Source organism: Piliocolobus tephrosceles, chromosome 13 (genome assembly GCF_002776525.5).
Source record: "Piliocolobus tephrosceles isolate RC106 chromosome 13, ASM277652v3, whole genome shotgun sequence".
In the NCBI taxonomy this organism is placed as follows: Eukaryota; Metazoa; Chordata; class Mammalia; order Primates; family Cercopithecidae; genus Piliocolobus; species Piliocolobus tephrosceles.
Genome location: NC_045446.1, coordinates 11,546,112 through 11,564,083, shown reverse-complemented (window position 1 = coordinate 11,564,083; position 17,972 = coordinate 11,546,112). Strand labels below are relative to the sequence as shown.

Sequence of the window (17,972 nt, the reverse complement as noted above, 5' to 3'; positions counted from 1 at the left end):
ACTACTGAGTTTCTGTTTGGGATGATAATTTCCTAGAAATATATAGTATGACAACATCGTGAATGCCCTGAAGGCCACATAATCGTACACTTAAAAATGATTGAAATGACAAATTTCATAAAATGACAAGACAATATAAGAATGCAAGGACTGCTATTGCCTGAGGGGTAGGAGGAAGATAGCTACACGGGAGCTGGGCCTGTATTTTACCCCTGGACACGCACTCCTGAACCTGTCGGCATCCCATGCTCATTGATTCGTACCCTGAATTTCTCCTTTGTTGAAGATATCATGTTTTAAAAAAACTCTGGTTCAGGCTTGGGAGCGGTGACTCACGCCTGTAATCCCAGCACTTTGGGAGGCTGAGGTGGGCAGATCACAAGGTCAGGAGTTCAAGACCAGCCTGACCAACATAGTCTCTGCTAAAAATATAAAAATTAGCCAGGCATGGTGGCGCGTGCCTCAACTTCTCAGGAGGCTGAGGCAGGAGAATCGCTTGAACTCAGGAAGTGGAGGCTGCAGTGAGCCGAGATCGCACACCACTGCACTCCAGCCTAGGTGACAGAGCAAGACTCCATCTCAAAAAACAAAACAAAACAGACAAAAAATCTCTGGTTCAAAAACTAGCGATTGAGGTTCACCAAGGATGTAAGATTCTTTCATGCAGGGTCTCCTGACTTTTATCCCTTAAAGCCTCTCCCACGACCACTGAGCTAAGGAGAGTCTCATAATTTCCCCCATGGACAAATATCGATCTCTGCCTAGGCTCTTTTCCTCAAATATCTTCTCCCTACAATCCATCTGACACTTTATGACAAGCTCAATATTCTGAAATTGAAACTCTGCTTTTGTCATAGGCTTCTTTAAAGTACAACCTCAATAGGTCTTCATCTTTTATGAAATAAAGTTCAATATCTGAATGCAAAAATTAGAATTTCTTTTTTTTTTTTTTTTTTGAGACGGAGTCTCGCTGTGTCGCCCAGGCTGGACTGCAGTGGCCAGATCTCGGCTCACTGTAAGCTCCGCCTCCCGGGTTCACACCATTCTCCTGCCTCAGCCTCCCGAGTAGCTGGGACTACAGGCGCCCACCACCTCGCCTGGCTAGTTTTTTGTATTTTTTTTTAGTAGAGACGGGGTTTCACCGTGTTAGCCAGGATGGTCTCGATCTCCTGACCTCGTGATCCACCCGTCTCGGCCTCCCAGAGTGCTGGGATTACAGGCTTGAGCCACCGCGCCCGGCCAAAACCTAGCTTCTTAATAGAATAGGGATAATAGTGCCTGTTTCTTGGGATTGTCGTGAGGGTTACATAATGCTGGTGTAAGATCAATATCATGAAAATGGCCATACTGCCCAAAGTAATTTATAGATTCAATGCCATCCCCATCAAGCTACCATTGACTTTCTTCACAGAATTGGAAAAAAAACTACTTTAAACTTCATATGGAACCACATAGCCAAGACAATCCTAAGCCAAAAGAACAAAGTTGGAAGCATCATGCTACCTGACTTCAAACTATACTACAAGGCTACAGTAACCAAAACAACATGGCACTGGTACCAAAACAGATATATAGACCAATGGAATAGAACAGAGACCTCAGAAATAACAGAGACCTCAGAAATAACACCACACATCTACAACCATCTGATCTTTGACCACCCTGACAAAAACAAGCAATGGGGAAATGATTCCCTATTTGATAAATGGTGCCAGGAAAACTGGCTAGCCATATGCAGAAAACTGAAACTGGATCCCTTCCTTATACCTTATACAAAAATTAACTCAAGATGGGTTAAAGACTTAAATGTAAGACCTAAAACCATAAAAACCCTAGAAGAAAACCTAGGCAAAACCATTCAGGACATAACATGGGCAAAGACTTCATGTCTAAAACACCAAAAGCAAGGGCAACAAAAGCCAAAATTGATAAATGGGATCTAATTAAACTAAAGAGCTTCTGCACAGCAAAAGAAACTATCATCAGAGTGGACAGGCAACCTACAGAATGGGAGAAAAATTTTGCCATCTGTCCATCTGAGACAAAGGGCTAATATCCAGAATCTACAAAGAACTCAAACAAATTTACAAGAAAAAAACAAGCAACCCCATCAAAAAGTGGGCAAAGGATATGAACAGACACTTCTCAAAAGAAGGCATTTATGCAGCCAACAAATATATGAAAGAAAGTTCATCATCACTGGTCATTAGAGAAATGCAAATCAAAATCACAATGAGATACCATCTCACGCCAGTTAGAATGGTGATCATTAAAAAGTCAGGAAACAACAAATGCTGGGGACAATGTGGAGAAACAGGAACACTTTACACTGTTGGTGGCAGTGTAAATTAGTTCAACCAATGTGGAAGACAGTGTGGTGATTCCTCAGGGATCTAGAACTAGAAATATCATTTGACCCAGCAGTCCCATTACTGGGTATATATCCAAAGGATTATAAATTATTCTACTATAAAGACATATGCACACATATGTTTATTGCAGCACTATTCACAATAGCAAAGACTTGGAACCAACACAAATGTCCATCAGTGATAAACCGGATAAAGAAAATGTGGCACATATACTCCATGGAATACTATCAGCCATAAAAAAGGATGAGTTCCTGTCCTTTGCAGGGACATGGACGAAGCTGGAAACCATCATTCTCAGCAAACTAACACAAGAACAGAAAACCAAACACTACATGTTCTCACTCATAAGTGGGAGATGAACAATGAGAACACATGGACACAGGGAGAGGAATGACACACACTGGGGCCTGTTGGGGATGGGGGTCTAAGGGAGGGATAGCATTAGGAGAAATACGTAATGTAGATGACAGTTTGATGGGTGTAGCAAACAACCATGGCACGTGTATACCTATGTAACAAACCTGCACATACTGCACATGTATCCCAGAACTTAAAGTGTAATAAAAAATAAAAATAAAATAAACAAAATAAAACCTAGATGATAGGTTGATAGGTGCAACAAACCACCATGGCACATGTATACCTAAGTAACAAACCTGCAGGTTCTGCACATGTATCCCAGAACTTAAAGTAAAATAAAATAAAATAAATTTTATGAAAAGAAAATATTCAGAAAAAAATGAAAAAAAAAATTAAGTAGGAATGCAGTAGGCTTCCTATCTATTTCATTTCTGGGACCACAATGATTAATTAGTCAATGCCAGAGCTCTACACAAGTCACACTATTCTGATTGCTGCTTTGCCTCTGTTGTCAAATATGGTAGCTATGCCCACCTTGCCTTTGATGGTTGAGTGCCACCACTTGGCTGCTGCCACCTCGGATCCAATTGCTCCCATAATACTTAAATTTTGTAGTTGAGTGACTGGAGTTCCGACTGTTAGATCTGACATACAGAGAAGAACTACTACAGGGCTCTTCAAAAATGCAGGTGCTGCCCTCACAAACCACAATGCAAGGCATTGGTCAGGGTACTATCTTCTGGACCCTTCCAGCTGGGAGGAGTAGGTCTAAAGTGGTTAATCCGCTCCACCATGCCAATCTCCCTAAGCCTTTGGATCCCCTCCTCTACATTAAACCAGAGGAGGTCAGGCATTTCCAGCTCGCTCACAGTGGCCCACCTTTTAATCCATATTTCAGCTAACCAAGCATGTAAACTATTAGAACCCTTTTTAATTCCCCAGGCTGCAACATTAAATGCAGAATCCCTACTTAGTGGGCCCAAATCAATACATTCACCCTGATCCAACTCTATGTTCCTTCCACCATTATCCCATACCCTTAATATCCATTCCCATGCCTGTTCTCAAGATTTCTGTTTACATAAATTAAAGAACCCAAACAGTTCTTTTTGTGTGTAGTGCACCTCGTGGGTCACACTCTCAACCTCAACTCCAGGGGCCCTCCAGGACTTTAGTCTAGTTATAGGTCCAGAAGTAAACAGGGGTGTTGGGTGTGACTCCTGAGGAGAATCGTCTTTATTTTGCCTGGCAACTGCCTCGGGGGAGGCCATCACTGCTGCCTCAGGCAGCACAGGGTTTATCTCCTCAGACAAATGTGGAAAGGTTGATGGCAGTATGTGTCCGGGAGGGAAGGCTGTCATTACTGGGGATGGGGAAGCTGTTCCTTCTGGCAAAAAAAAAGCTTCCTCAGAGCTTACAAACTCAGTGTCCCTAGCTTCATCAGGGTCCTCCTCCACACATTTTTATTCCAAGTTACAGGGTCTCATCCTTTTCCGATCAATGCCCTCATATTAACTGTAGACGCCTGGCGAAGCTGTGCATGCACCTTTCATTGCAGGTCAGCCGCTTGCGTGATACGAGCTTGTGTCTGTTTTTCCACAATTTCAGCTCTTTCTCTACAGGAGCTAAGACTCTCACTCAGGGCAATCTTAGCAGATTTGAGGCTCAGTATCTGCTTCTGAAGCCAGGAGACAGAATCCCTGAGTTCATCATTTTCTTTCATCTCTTTGTCCACCGAATTCAGGAGTAACCAATCAGCTTTATTATGTTCCTTGGGTCTCCACACATGGTCAAAGGTAGTACGTATAGAGTCACTAAACTCCTTGCCTCTCACAAGCTGTGAATCAGGAGTGTCAAATGCATTTATTTTATATAACTCTCTAAACAGTTTACACCAAGGACTATCAGTGTTCTCCATACTATTAGAAGTAGAGTCCTTAGCATTTTGGGGTCGAATCATATTAAGCAGCTAACTCCAGAAACCCCTAAAACAATGAAAGAACTTCATCCTTAATATTCTGTTCCTCTAGAAACACTCCTGGCACCAAAATCTGTATTAGGGTTCTCTAGAGAGTAAAACCTAACAGGATATATATATATATAATATATATAGGAGTTTGTTATTATATATTATATGTAATACAATTATAATATATTTATATGAGTTTATTAAGTATTAACTTATATGATCACTGGGTCCTGCAATAGGCTGTCTGCTGTCTGCAAGCTTGAGCAGCAAGGAGAGCCAGTCCGAGTCTCAAAACTAAAGACTCTGGAGTCCGGTGTTTGAGAGCAGGAAGTGTCCAGCATGGGAGAAAGATGTAGACTGGGAGGCTAGGCCAGTCTCTTCTTTTCAAGTTTTTCTGCCTGCTTTATATTCGCTGGCAGCTGATTAGATGGTGTCCCAATTAAGAGTGGGTCTGCCTTTCCCAGTCCACTGACTCAAACGCCAATCTCCTTTGGCAACACCCTCACAGACACGCCCATGACCAACACTTTGTATCCTTCAATCCAATCAAGTTGACAGTATTAACCATCACACCCTCATTCTCAATGTTTACCTCCTTGCTTCCACATAAGAAATCCCAGAGAGAGAATTGCCTAGCAGTGACCCGGGCCAGGTCCTCACACCTCCTCTTGTCCATCCCCACAGTGTATAAAGTGTGCTCATCCACCTATGAGGTACCTGTATGTCTTTGTAAGTTGGCCCCACATGTAAACTACACACATGAGAACAGCAAACCACAACCACATTGAAGGACCAAATGAAAAGATGGATATTTGAGTCCTTTGCCAAAACAGGTGCCATTTAGGAGATAAAATAAATAGATTTTCTCCATCTTTTTCTGGAGAGGAAAGCAGTTACCCTGTGACATCCACAATAGGTTGAATGCAGTGTTGTATGAATTCTGGAAGAGCTTCGCGGAGAAGCAGAATGAATAATCTCAGGATACGTGAGATAGAGCAGGAAACTGATGGGCTGATCCTCACTGTGGGTTTCTAGAGACAGTTTACTGAACTTGATACTTTACTCAGCAGAAAGACCTTTCTTCCTATAAAGTGCATTGCAATGACGTGGATAACAAAACGTTTTGTACTATTTGTCATTGGCCCCCATTAATCCCATTAGTTCTGATCCTTTATGTACACCTAGCCATATGCAGCAACTTCCCTGAACAGTCTCTGGCTGTAGGTCAGCCACCCTTTGGTACTAAGGCATAAACTTGTAGAAATTATTCCAGGATGATTTAATACCTGGTTATTGCCCGTTAAACCTTCTCTGGTTATTCTTAGATGTATTTATTGAGCTAAGTAAGCCTCATTTATTATATTGTAGGCAACACATTTTCTAGCTATTAACTCTTCAATAGATCAGATAAATGGCCTCCAACTGGCTGAAAAGACTAAGACTCTAGATTATCATCATGGGAAGCCAGATAAGGCTTATTTTTCCTTAGGTCCAGATTTACTTTTTCCTATGTATCCCCCTATTGCTAAAATGGAGGCCTCTGTATTTCCCATCCCACAACCTCATGGCAGCTGGCTCCTTGCGCATCTCCAGTGGAAGGTATTGCTGGGAGATTGGAAGCTGGGGCGAGGCAGGAGTCATGTTTCTCTCCTTCTGACATGGCCTCTTGCAGTAATTGTGGCAGCAGAGCCTGCAGAACCCAGCAGCCTAGCAAGGCTATGTGCAGTGTGAGGGCTTTTCTGCTTAGGTGGATCAGTTCCCGAAAGAGCGGTGGTTGTCATAGTCACCCAGGATGGTTTCTCTAAGCAATTTGGAGTCTCATCTGGTTTCCAGTCTAGCCACTTGGGGTCCCTTGCCTATAGTAGACCAGGATTTTGGGGGAACAGTGATGGGTTTCTCAGGGGTCTTCAAGAAGTTCTGGGTATGGGTTACCTTATGCCTGAAAGATCTGAGGTATAGTTTGTCACCACCCGCAAGTTTGCTTAAGGCCCTTCTCTGGGAATGGCACACAGAGAAGCCAAGAAGAATCTGAACAGCAGGCCTTGCTGGATTTTCCCACTCCTTCTATTCACATGAGATTACTCCCTTTTTGTCCAATCACATTTCTACACGGCTGTTACTGTGTGTTAAATCTAAGCTTTAAAATAAACAGTTTTCCCTTGGTTCTTTGTGACTTCATTTCTGAAGCTTTCCATGTCAGGTAAAACTGATTAAATGAACTCGTTATGCTTTAAAAACACAAAAACCAAAGGGGAAAAAAAAACCTCTTGTCGAGAATGTTCATTTCGTGGGCAATTTCAGAAGCTCTTATGTCTGTCACCTATCATGCACAGGGTCCCCTTTCCACTGCATGGATCTGGCATGCTCGTACGTAGGCTCATCCACCAGTGCAAACCTGGTTTTGGATGTGGGATGTTCCCCATGTGGCACGAGTATCCTGGAGTGGCCCCTGCCCTTACAATCTGTTGCCTCTCAAGAATGTATACAGCCCCTCACCAAATGGGCCAGGCCCTTCTCTATACAGATTTATATTTTCTGCTACCATGTGCCCATCTTCTAGTTCTTAGCTCTGAATCTCTGTTCCCTTCTCCTCTCTTTCAGGACCTTAAACCAAAGAGGGTGGCCTGTGGTTTTTGGAAGTTACTGGGCGTAAGGCTTCATTGTGACTTTTGCAGGTCACTAGTATTTTATTGCCATCATAGGCCATTTATTCATAAAAAAAATTGAACTTTGTATTTTACAACTGCATTGATAAAATAGTGTCTATATTCCTGGCTAGATTCATTGATATATATTCATCGCAGTTATATTCAATTTAGGAAATGATTCTTTAAAATTGTTTCATTTTTATGGCCCCTTACAGATATTGTGAGCCTGGATCCCTGCACCTGCCTTGCCTGAGAAAAGAGTCAGTCCTAGTGGAGCTGAGTTGTCCTGAGAAATAGACAGGGTCTTCTTGGGTGAGTGGACAGCCCCAGAAAGAAGAGGGACAGGCTGAAGCAAGAGCAGAAGAGGTGCCAATAGCCTACCCCTGGTGACAGGAATGCTGGGGACAGGACATGAAGGAGACCGTAGGTTCCATTTAAACATCCCCTGCTGTTCTGGGTCCCTGCAGGTACACTCACTCCCCTCAACCCTCAAGGCCTTTGCAGCTCACTGTGGGACAGGGGAGGATGGACCCTATTCCTGCTGCAGAGACAGGACTCAGGGAAACTCAATAATTTAAGGAGGGTGCTATGAAACTCAGTAATTATATTTTTATATGTCTAAAATAATATAATATTATAAATGATATTTGAGTGCAACATTTAAATAAATTGAATCCTCAGATCCAACATCCATAATGAGCATAAATCAAAATTTAGAAGCCAGACACCATCCACCCTGCTTTGTAGGTCTCCCTCCCTGGCTGGCTCTTGTCTGGACTCTGCACACCTCAGGGAGGCCCAGAGACAGTGCAGAGGAGCCTGGCGTGGTCAGCAGGGCTCAGCACAGAAGAGGACTGGAACGAAAGCAGGGCCTCTGAGCAGGACCCCACCTCGGAACCTAGAGTCTGAGGACCCCAGAGAGAGTCACGTCGGTAGGTGGTGGGATGGAGGTAGGAAACAGTCTTCAGAGAGAGGCCCAATGCTTGGGCAAGAGGCTTTGAGAAAGCAAGTGCTTCACAGAAGCCTCAGTCCCTCGCCCGACACTTGCAAGGTCTGTCTATGGCCTGTCTGTGTTTGCCTCCCTCAGGCAGCCTGACTATGAGGCCTGGAAAGCCTCCCTTTCCTGAAACAATAAAAGGAACTTTATGATTTGCAGTTAGTTTACTGTAATGAGAATGAATTTGAGGTTTCAACAGTTTCCTTGCAGTTTCCACAAAAAAGGTCCAAAGGAGAAAGAAAATAAGAAAAGTTGCAGTTTCCAGCGGTAGGCAGTAGTTTTCTGGCCGTCTTCTATCTTGTCGTGTCTGAGCCAAAGGTCTTGTATAAAGTTAGAAGGGCTTACACCAAACGCTGTTGTATACCGTATGCTGGGAAACAAAAGCAACCAGACAACTTAGATTTGTAAATCACTCTTAGAAAGTGAAATATTAAAATACAGAAACTTTTCTTCATGTCGTTTTCCTGCATTTGTCCACAAACATCTAACACTCAGGAAAATTTGCACTGGAAGCAAAACAAGAATTCTTTTTTCATTTATTCTGTCATCCACGAGACACCTTTATATCTTGTTTGTTTGTTTTTTATTGTTGGTTTTTTGTTTGTTTGTTTGTTTGTTTAAGACAAAGTTTTCCTCTGGTTCCAAGGCTGGAGGGCAGGGGCACAAGATCGGCTCACTGCAACCTCTGCCTCCAGGTTCAAGCCATTCTCCTGCCTCAGCCTCCCAAGTAGCTGAGATTACAGGTTCCTGCCACCACGCCCAGATAATTTTTGTATTTTTAGTAGAGATGGGTTTTCACCATATTGGCCAGGCTGGTCTTCAACTCCTGACCTCAGGTGATCTACCCACTTCAGCCTCCCAGAGTGCTGGGATTACAGTTATGAGGCACTGCACGAAGCCCAGGAGACACCTACTCCTACAGGGTCAGGGTTTTAGGATCTTTTCCCTGCCAGGATCCCCTTAATATTCGTCTCCAAAAATCCTATTCCTTGAAGTAGTTTATCCAATAAATATGTGACGTGCACTATTTGATGAAGACCTGCCAGTTTAAACTGATTCTGAGACTGCTCTTTCAACATAGAATTGTTAAAACCTCAGCTCAAATATAGGAATGTGATAGTTTGAAGTTGCTGTGTGGCCTTACAAGTGAGAAATATTGTAACAGTCTGAGGCTCTCCACCACTACCTTGATACAGATTTAAAAATATTGGAGCTAGGTAATGATTAGTCTACTCTAGATTTTTAAAGAAGAAATAATTCTACAAAAGTTTGGTAGATCTTTAAATTTTCTACCATAAAATGTTTCAAATGGAATTTTGAAATACTATATAAATGTTAAAAATAGAATCTGTAGGTAACATGTTTTTTTAAATAGGCAGAAATACTTGTTGTTATAACCACTGAGTTTTATTTTAAAGAATTCCAGCACTCATGCTGTTTCGCATCCATGACCTGCACTTCCCGTTTGCTGAGGTGCTTAATTAAATGGTGTGTGATTCCCAGTCATGTATGCTAGCAAATCTGTGCATGAGTTTTAAATTCTTTATATTAGAATCTGTAGAATTTGCACAAAAGGTATTTTCTGGACTGTGTAAAATAATTTTGAGAACATTTTTATTACTTATTATTGTGAAAGGGAAAAATCGCATTGTTGGTTTCTCCTAGTAATGAGTGGTTCTTTGAAAATCAGATCCTTCCTCTTCATAGAAAATGTCCAGCCTCGCCAACATGGAACAACCCCATCTCTACCAAAGAATACAAAACTTGCCCGGTGTGGTGGCGGGCACCTGTAATTCCAGCTACTCAGGAGACTGAGGTGGGAGAATCCCTTGAAGTTGGGAGGCGGAGGTTGCAGTGAGCCGAGATGGAACCACTGCACTCCAGCCTAGGTGACAGAGGGAGACCCTGTCTCACAAAAATTAAAGAAAGAAGGAAAATGTGTGTGTGTGTGTGTGTGTGTGTATGTCCCTGTTAGTCTGTCTATGTGTTTCTTTTTGTGTGTCTATGTGCATGCGTCTATGTGATTCTATGTACGTGTGCATCTGTGTCTCTGATTCTATATGTGTGTGTGTCTGTGTGTTTCTATGTGTGTGTGTCTGTGTGTGTGTGTGTGTTTCTATGTGTGTGAGAGAGAGAGAATGGACTGGGAAGCTGATGATTTGTTCTGCCTTTTCCAGAGCTTGCTGTTTTTTTTTTTTCCTTTTCCATTTATCACTCCCTGAAGACTCTCAAAGTGAAGTATCAAAGCACCCTAAGGACAAAATTAAATTAAATGATGTATAAACAAAGCTTGTTCACCAGGTGCTTAACACTCCTCATGGCACATTTAGAGCCTGTTTGTTTCTGGACAGTGATTTTAAAGGGCACATGAGAAAAAAAATGAAATTAATTACCATCATTAAATCAAAATTCTGCAGAGTTTCATTTGACTGGTTGAGGAAACACTGCTTGAATTCGCCTACAGCATTTTTAGCAGCATCACTGTCTGCGAACTCTTGCACATATTGCTGGAATTCTGGTACAGATACTTCAGGATTGAGGGTCTTTTCAACCACATCGTTCAGCAGTTGGCAGCCGGAACCTGAGAAAAGAGCACCAGAACATGGGCCATCCCCAGAGGGTTGCACTCATTTTGGGGATGAGCTGTGAGTCTGGTCATCTTCTTACCCCCCAGGAGAACTCAAGTTTCAGAAAGATTATGGTGCAGGGTGCCAAGTTTTCAATTCTAGGAGCATAAACTCGGTCTGTGCAAATTCTCCCAACTTCTGTAGCTCAGATCAGCCCAACCCTGTGCATCTTTGGTGAAGAGGGCCCTTGGGAAATGAGGTGCTCTGACTGGGGACACACACCAAACACTGCTTGAGCTTCTTTGGTTCCGAATCATGCAATGCCTCCCTTTTATCATTCCCAGGATCAAGTAGGGGTTCGATGATTTCAGATGAATGGGTCTAGGATATTGCCCATTAGTTCCGTTAACTCTACTGCAATAAAAAGGAGCCTGAAACAGAACTTTTTGCTCATGATAGAATCTGAGGTGACCACCACTTTGGGGGAGTGGAAAGTGCTCAGGACTTGGATTCCTTTGAGCTTCTTGTGTTCTGGGCTCTGCTGTTTTCTATTTAGTTGGCTGTGTGCTTGTCAGCTATTCACCCATTTGCACCTGCTTTGGCAACAAATGAGGCAGAGTGTGCAGGGTAAGCTTTGTGAATTGCACAAGACAAGCCACTGAGGGGACCTATCAGTACTGATTCCAGCTGTCTGGGCTTTTTCCTCCCGCTGGATCTTCAGTGGGTGTGAATTCTCCTCCCCAGTCTGCCTTGAGCCTGAAGGAACTGGGATGGAAAGGGCATCCCAGAAAGACTCAGATGAACTCTGAGAACACAGAGTGAGGCCCACAGAATGCAAGATGCTGGATTACACTCCGCAGCCTGCGACTTCTGTTTTAAGAGGTTTGCTGTTCCTTTCCACATCCAAGGACACCCATGATTGTTCCATTGATTGAGGGCGCATATGTCACGGGGCCTTCATCATGTCTCTCACTTGCAACACTGAAATAGCTAATTCCAATATTCAATCTTGAGACTCATCCTGGTTTCTATGGTCACTGTGGTCATGGTGGGACCCTGAGTGCCATGACACACAGCGTGCGGCTCCAATGCAGGGGACAGCTCATGAAGGCACTGCCCGCTTGACTGTCAGGAACTAAAGGGAATCCTAAGGCCTGTCACACCCAGACCCTTTGTACTGAAGTTGACCTATGCTGGGAACTGGGGTCTGGGAGTTCTTTCACAGGGGCCCAGGTGACAACCCCTAACTTTGAGGCAGCCCTCTCTGCCCAGAACTCACCTGCATAGCAGTGCAGTGGGAGGGCCGCCAGCATGAGGACCATCAACAGCTTCATGGCGAGGCAGCTGCTGTCAGTGTTCAGTCGTGCGTGGCAGGGATCAAAGAAGCTGCTGTGGAGGTGAGCACCCAGCCCTGCTCTATTTATTCCCCAGGTAGGCACCTTAGTCCCTTCCAGGAATGAAGCAATGTGTCAACCTGGCGTGGGACCAGGGCGCAATAGTGTACACCAACCCAACCAGCCTGTGCTCTGTTTGTAGAAACCAAGAAGGCAGTGATTTTTGGACCCGTGACAATTTGGGGACTGCAATAATGACATATGGCTCCAGGTAAATTGGACATGACAGTGTTTTCCAAAATAGAAAGCAAAGCCCAGCAGTGTGACCTTGTGCTCTTGTCACTGTTGTGATTATAATTGTATCTTCTCTATCCCTTCCTGCTTTGTGCTTCCTGCCACCTTAACTCCTTCTTCTTCTGCTTCTCTTCACCTCTTTTTCTTCTCCTCCTATTCTTCAAGGTGCAGACAGTTTCGTATCCTGTATGTCTGTCTGTCCTGGAACTATTATAGTTGGAGTAGGTGCAATACCTGTATCTCCCCCTGGGAGGTAGTCCTTCCTCACCCTAGTAGTTCCTTTTTTGTTAAAGGTGCTTCAAGTTCAAAGGGAAATATATTAATATCTAATCTCTGGGTTTTTTATTTTATTTTTTTAAGTTCCAGAGCACATGTGCACTATGTGCCGGTTTGTTACGTAGATAAATGTGTGTCATGGTCGTCTGCTGCACCTATCAACCCATCACCTAGGTATTAACCCAAGCATGCATCAACTCTTTTCCTTAATGCTCTCCCTTCCTGCCCTCCCACAGCAGGCCCCAGCAAGTGCTGTTTCCCTCCATGTGTCCATGTATTCTCACTGTTAAGCTTCCACTTACAAGTGAGAACATGCGATACTTGCTTTTCTGTTCCTGTGTTAGTTACTCAGGATAATGTCTTCCAGCTTCATCCATGTTCCTGCAAAAGACATAATCTCCTACCTTTTTATAACTGCATAGGATTCCATGTGGTATACATACCACATTTTCTTTATCCAGTCATCATTGCTGGGAATTTGAATTGATTCCATGTATTTGCTATTGTAAATAGTGCTGCAATGAACATACGGATGCATGTATCTTTGTAACAGAATGATTTATATTCCTTTGGGTATATACCCAGTAATGAGTTTGCTGGGGCAAATGGTATCTCCAGTTCCATATCTCTGAGAACTCACCACACTGTCTTTCACAAAGGTTGAACTGATTTACATTCCCACCAACAGTGTAAAAGCGTTCCTACTTCTCTGCACCCTTGCCAGCGTCTGTTGTTTCTTAACTATTTAATAATCACCATTCTTTCTGGTGTGAGATGATGTTTCATTGTGGTTTTGATTTGCATTTCTCTAATGATCGGTGATGTTGAACTACCTTTCATGTATTTTTTGGCCACTGAAAGTTTCAGTGTTTTAAAAATAAGAAATTAACCCAAGTCTACAAATTCACTGTAGTAGAAATCTACGAATTAATGTTTGTTTATCTCTCTGGTAGCTTTTTTTTTTTTTTTTTTTTGAGACGTAGTCTTGCTCTGTCACCCAGGCAAGGGTGCAGTGGCGTGGTCTCAGCTCACTGCAACCTCCACCTCCCGGGTTCAAGAGATTCTCCTGCCTCAGTCTCCCAAGTAGCTGGGATTACAGGCACCCACCACCGTGCCCGACTAGTTTTGTAGTTTTAGTAAAGGCGGGGTTTCACCATCCTGGCCAGGCTGGTCTTGAACTCCTAATCTCGTGGTCCACCTGCCTCAGCCTCCCAAAGTACTGGGATTATGGGCATGAGCCACTGCGCCCAGCCTATTTGGTAGCTTTTTAAGGTTTCCCTCCCACTGATTGAAAAGATGCTGTGAGTTAATGGAGTAACTGACTTCCCAGGCAGGCAGTGCTGGGCAGTGGGCAGTGATGGGATTTAGGCTCATGCAGATGTGGGCTTAGATCCTGGAGGCCATATGTAGTCATGCCATGTCTTTGAGCAAGTTACAATGCTGGTTTCTCTAGCATTTTTTTCTCTCTTTTGTGAAAAGTGTATAAGTGATACCATGCTACAATTTGGAGTGATGATGGATACTCTATGCCAAGTTTTTATAACATGGTGTAGTATAAGATAATTCTGAATAAATGGCAGTTTTCATCTATGTACACGTCTATTGTTGACCACATAACCCATGGGCTTCTCCAATGAGCTGAGCCAGACAAATTTCACTGTAGACAAAAATTCAATCAAGTCCTTGCTTTCATGTACTTTTCTTTCCCAGAAGAAAGGCCAAAAATAATCCTACAAATGAATCAGAGGTATCAGGAAGTGAGAATTGCTGCAAAGAACAGCAGAATATCCTTAACGGCAGAAGGGGGTCGTGGCCTGGAGGGTGAGGGGCAGTGTCCTGTAAGCAATCCCAGGCACCCTGGAGAAGCAGGTGTTCTTCCAGTGAGACTTGAATGAATGGACAGTGATATACAGAAACACATCCAAGGAAGAGTGTTTCCGGGATGGGAACAGCAAGTACAGAGACCTGAGGGCAGAGAGGACTTGGTAAGGTCAAGGAAAGTAGGGAACGTGTACTTTTTGTGGACAAGATGGTTTAACATGATAGAAACCAACCCTAGTCTATTCAGTCTATTACTTGTGACGTATTTTTGCCATCATTCAGCCAGAGCCTCAGATGCCAAGAACAAACCTAATTTTGGGAGGACAGAAAGTAGAAGGGTTGTGTACTTACCTGTGTGAACAGTTGGCCATGGCTAGTATCCTTCCTTCCCGGGGGGGTGAAGGACTTTGATCAGAAAATGGGGCACTGCCTTTTTAGCCGAGACTTACTGGGTCTCTGCCTAGTGCCACAGTCCCTATGGCCCTGCTCTGTCACCTCTTAGGCCAGAGGTGACAGGTGCGGGTGCCCACATTAAAAAGGCTGTGATTTCTTTAACCTCCATCAGGACATCTGAAGGTGATTATTCTCTCGTGAGTCAAATAACAGTAACTCAAGCCTAAAAAGACTCATTGGCAATGGAGCCTTCCCAGGAAGAACTAGGAGAGCCCCACAGCTCAGCACATCCCTGTTGCTGGTGCAGTTTTTTCTCTTCACAAAGGGTCTTTGCTTGGGTCTCTTAACGAAGTTCACAAACTTGAGAATTCTCGTGTCCTTCAGTGTTGTGCTTGGCTTCACTAATATTTATTCATCACCTGATGTGACAAGCACACTACAAAGATAAATTACTTACAAGTCTATCTGGAGTGGGCTTGTGTCTCTGGAAAGAATGAAAGTCTTTGGTAAGAAATAGTGAGATCTGATCTGTCCTCAGGTTTCTAGGAGACTCAGATAAAGATGTATTCATATTTTTTGACACTTGAAAGGCCTTGCCATCCTTAATATTAAGTAGCAACTCTTTTGAGAGCCATATAGAGCTTAGTGATTTATGCATTTGAACAAATGGCATAAAAATGTTTTTCTGAAGTTGAAATGATCAAGAACTTTTATATTTTAAATTGTACATTGCAGGTATGAACCTCCTCTGTGTGTTTGAGGAAGGATAACACATATTTACTTTTGTACTTCATTCTATGCATCTAGTTTAGCCTCTCACCTACCAGGTTGGTGGGAAACCACTTGAGACAGGTCTTTTGAGGTGAACCTCTACCTTTTTGAGATGTAGATGTTGAGTGAGAAGCTGCTCACCCAGGACAGAGACTTTAGGAAAGGCCTGCACCTCGGGGCTGCCTTGCTTGGCATTGAGATGTTATTTGTTTAAGTCACCAACACCTGCCCCAGACCCATTGCCTCCCTTGTCTTAGTCCAAATCTGGGACTGGGATTCCATGACCATGTCTCTCAGTGTTTAATCCACACCCTACCACCACCACCATATTTCAGCTCAGTACACCAAAATGTGTCCGAAGAAACCTGCAAAGACTGACATTCCCCTGAATGGGTGTGTGTGCTCATGGTGACACAGGGTTGGGATTGAGTGAATAGAACCGTGTGTAACTCCCCTAAAGAGACCACGAACATCAGCAACACACTGTGGCCTCTCCTTTCTGAAATGGAGCTGAGAAAAGGAGAAGCTGTAGCCTCCATGGGGAGTCTACAACAACCAAAGGAAGAACCCCCTTCTCCTTACACAAAAACACAAGAAGATGGATGTCATAGTAGTGTATTTTTTATACTCAATTGACCGAAGAAACCTGTGCCCCTTTGTACCTCTGAGAGCCCTGAGGAGACACACACAGGAGACTGTAAGTCACGATGAGAAAGGAGAGGTGCAGAGAGAGAGATGGATGAAGGGCTTTAGAAGGCCAGAGGAGGGAGAGGGTGCTTTCCCTTAAGTAGAAGAAACTTCCTCTGGCTCAGAGGATCAGGGAAAGCTGCGGGTAGGAAACAAGTAGGTTACAGGTGGATAAATTCAGAATACGGGGGAGGTGAGGATGTGCCCAGAGGAGTCAGATGATTGAAAGGTCAGGAGGAAATAAAATCCCTTATTCCAATGGGCAGTCCTACCCCAGCAGGACATTCCCAAGGCACCTGGGAAGGACCTGGGGAGAGAGCATGTGGGAAGGGAGAACTTGGGAACAGAGGACCTGGGAAGCTGCAGCTCTGCTGAGCACCTCTCTGCTGTGCTGCTGGTCCAGTCCCTGCAAGTTCTGCAGCTTTTTCCTTTCATGGTCCAATGGCAGATGGGTGGTGAGTGGGGACTCTGGGCTGGACCCTCTGTGTTTTCATGCCACCTTCCTCCTTTGCTGACTGTGCCACACTGGACAGGAGTCTTGATGCTCTGTGTTCCCTTTAAAACAGGAGCAGTCATAGAATTGTTGTGACTCATCAGTGAGTTAACAAGTGTAAGGTCCTGAGAACAGTGCTTGGCACAGAGTAGGTGCTATCTCAATGTCAACTGGTAGTCATCATTTTTACATAATTATCAAATGTGTTTCTGATAAACTCTAAGGAGTATTATAGACACTGAAAACTGAGTTCGCACTTCACTTTGTCTAAAACAGAGCAACCATACTCAAATACAAGCTAAAAGTTTTCACTTTGAAAGGAAGTGCTGTATTGATTTATGTTCATGTGATGTTTTCTGAGTTCTTCTTTTCTCAAAGACATAGATATAACTTATAAAAGATTTCTCTCCAAGTATATTCCATATATTGCTGCTATATTAATCTTTCAGAAGCCAGCTGTAATTAATTGTCAGTACGTAAAAACATATTTTAAAAATTTTACACATCTTTATTAAGGTATAAATGACGGATATAAATTATATATATTTATGGTATATAATATGTGTTTTGATATAGTTTTATATTATGAAAAGATTAATTCAATAAAATTAAAATATCCATCATCTCAAAACTTGTGTGATAAGGACACACAAAGTTTTTTGTGTGATAAGAACACTTACAGTCTAATTTCTTAGCAACTTTTATGAAAGGTTCAATACAATACTAATGAAATCATATTTTGTATTAGTTCCTAAATGACAGGAACTCTCGTAAGCTTTTTTGAATCTCACAGCCACAATCCTATGAGCAGGGTGGCCATAATATTGATTGTAATTATGGGGCCCTTTGGAGAACTAATGGGAACTCTAAAAGGGTAGGACTTCAAGACAACAACATAAACCAGGTCTGTCCTGAGCAAACTGGATGTGTGATCACCACCCTGTGAAGTGGGCAGATAACTCAACCCAAGCTACGGTACAGGGGACACAG

The 17,972-nt window shown here is 43.2% G+C and overlaps 1 protein-coding gene across 1 annotated transcript; it reads right to left on the bottom strand.

The window, feature by feature from the left end:
• Nucleotides 1-8,677: 8,677 nt before the first annotated feature.
• Nucleotides 8,678-12,247, bottom strand: LOC111524314 (mammaglobin-B-like). The gene is made up of 3 exons (XM_023189471.1): nt 12,193-12,247; nt 10,740-10,927; nt 8,678-8,716 (listed from the first exon to the last, which is right to left on the bottom strand). The coding sequence occupies exons 1-3, from the start codon at nt 12,245-12,247 to the stop codon at nt 8,678-8,680; spliced, it is 282 nt and encodes a 93-aa protein (XP_023045239.1).
• Between the last annotated feature and the right edge of the window lie 5,725 nt (nt 12,248-17,972).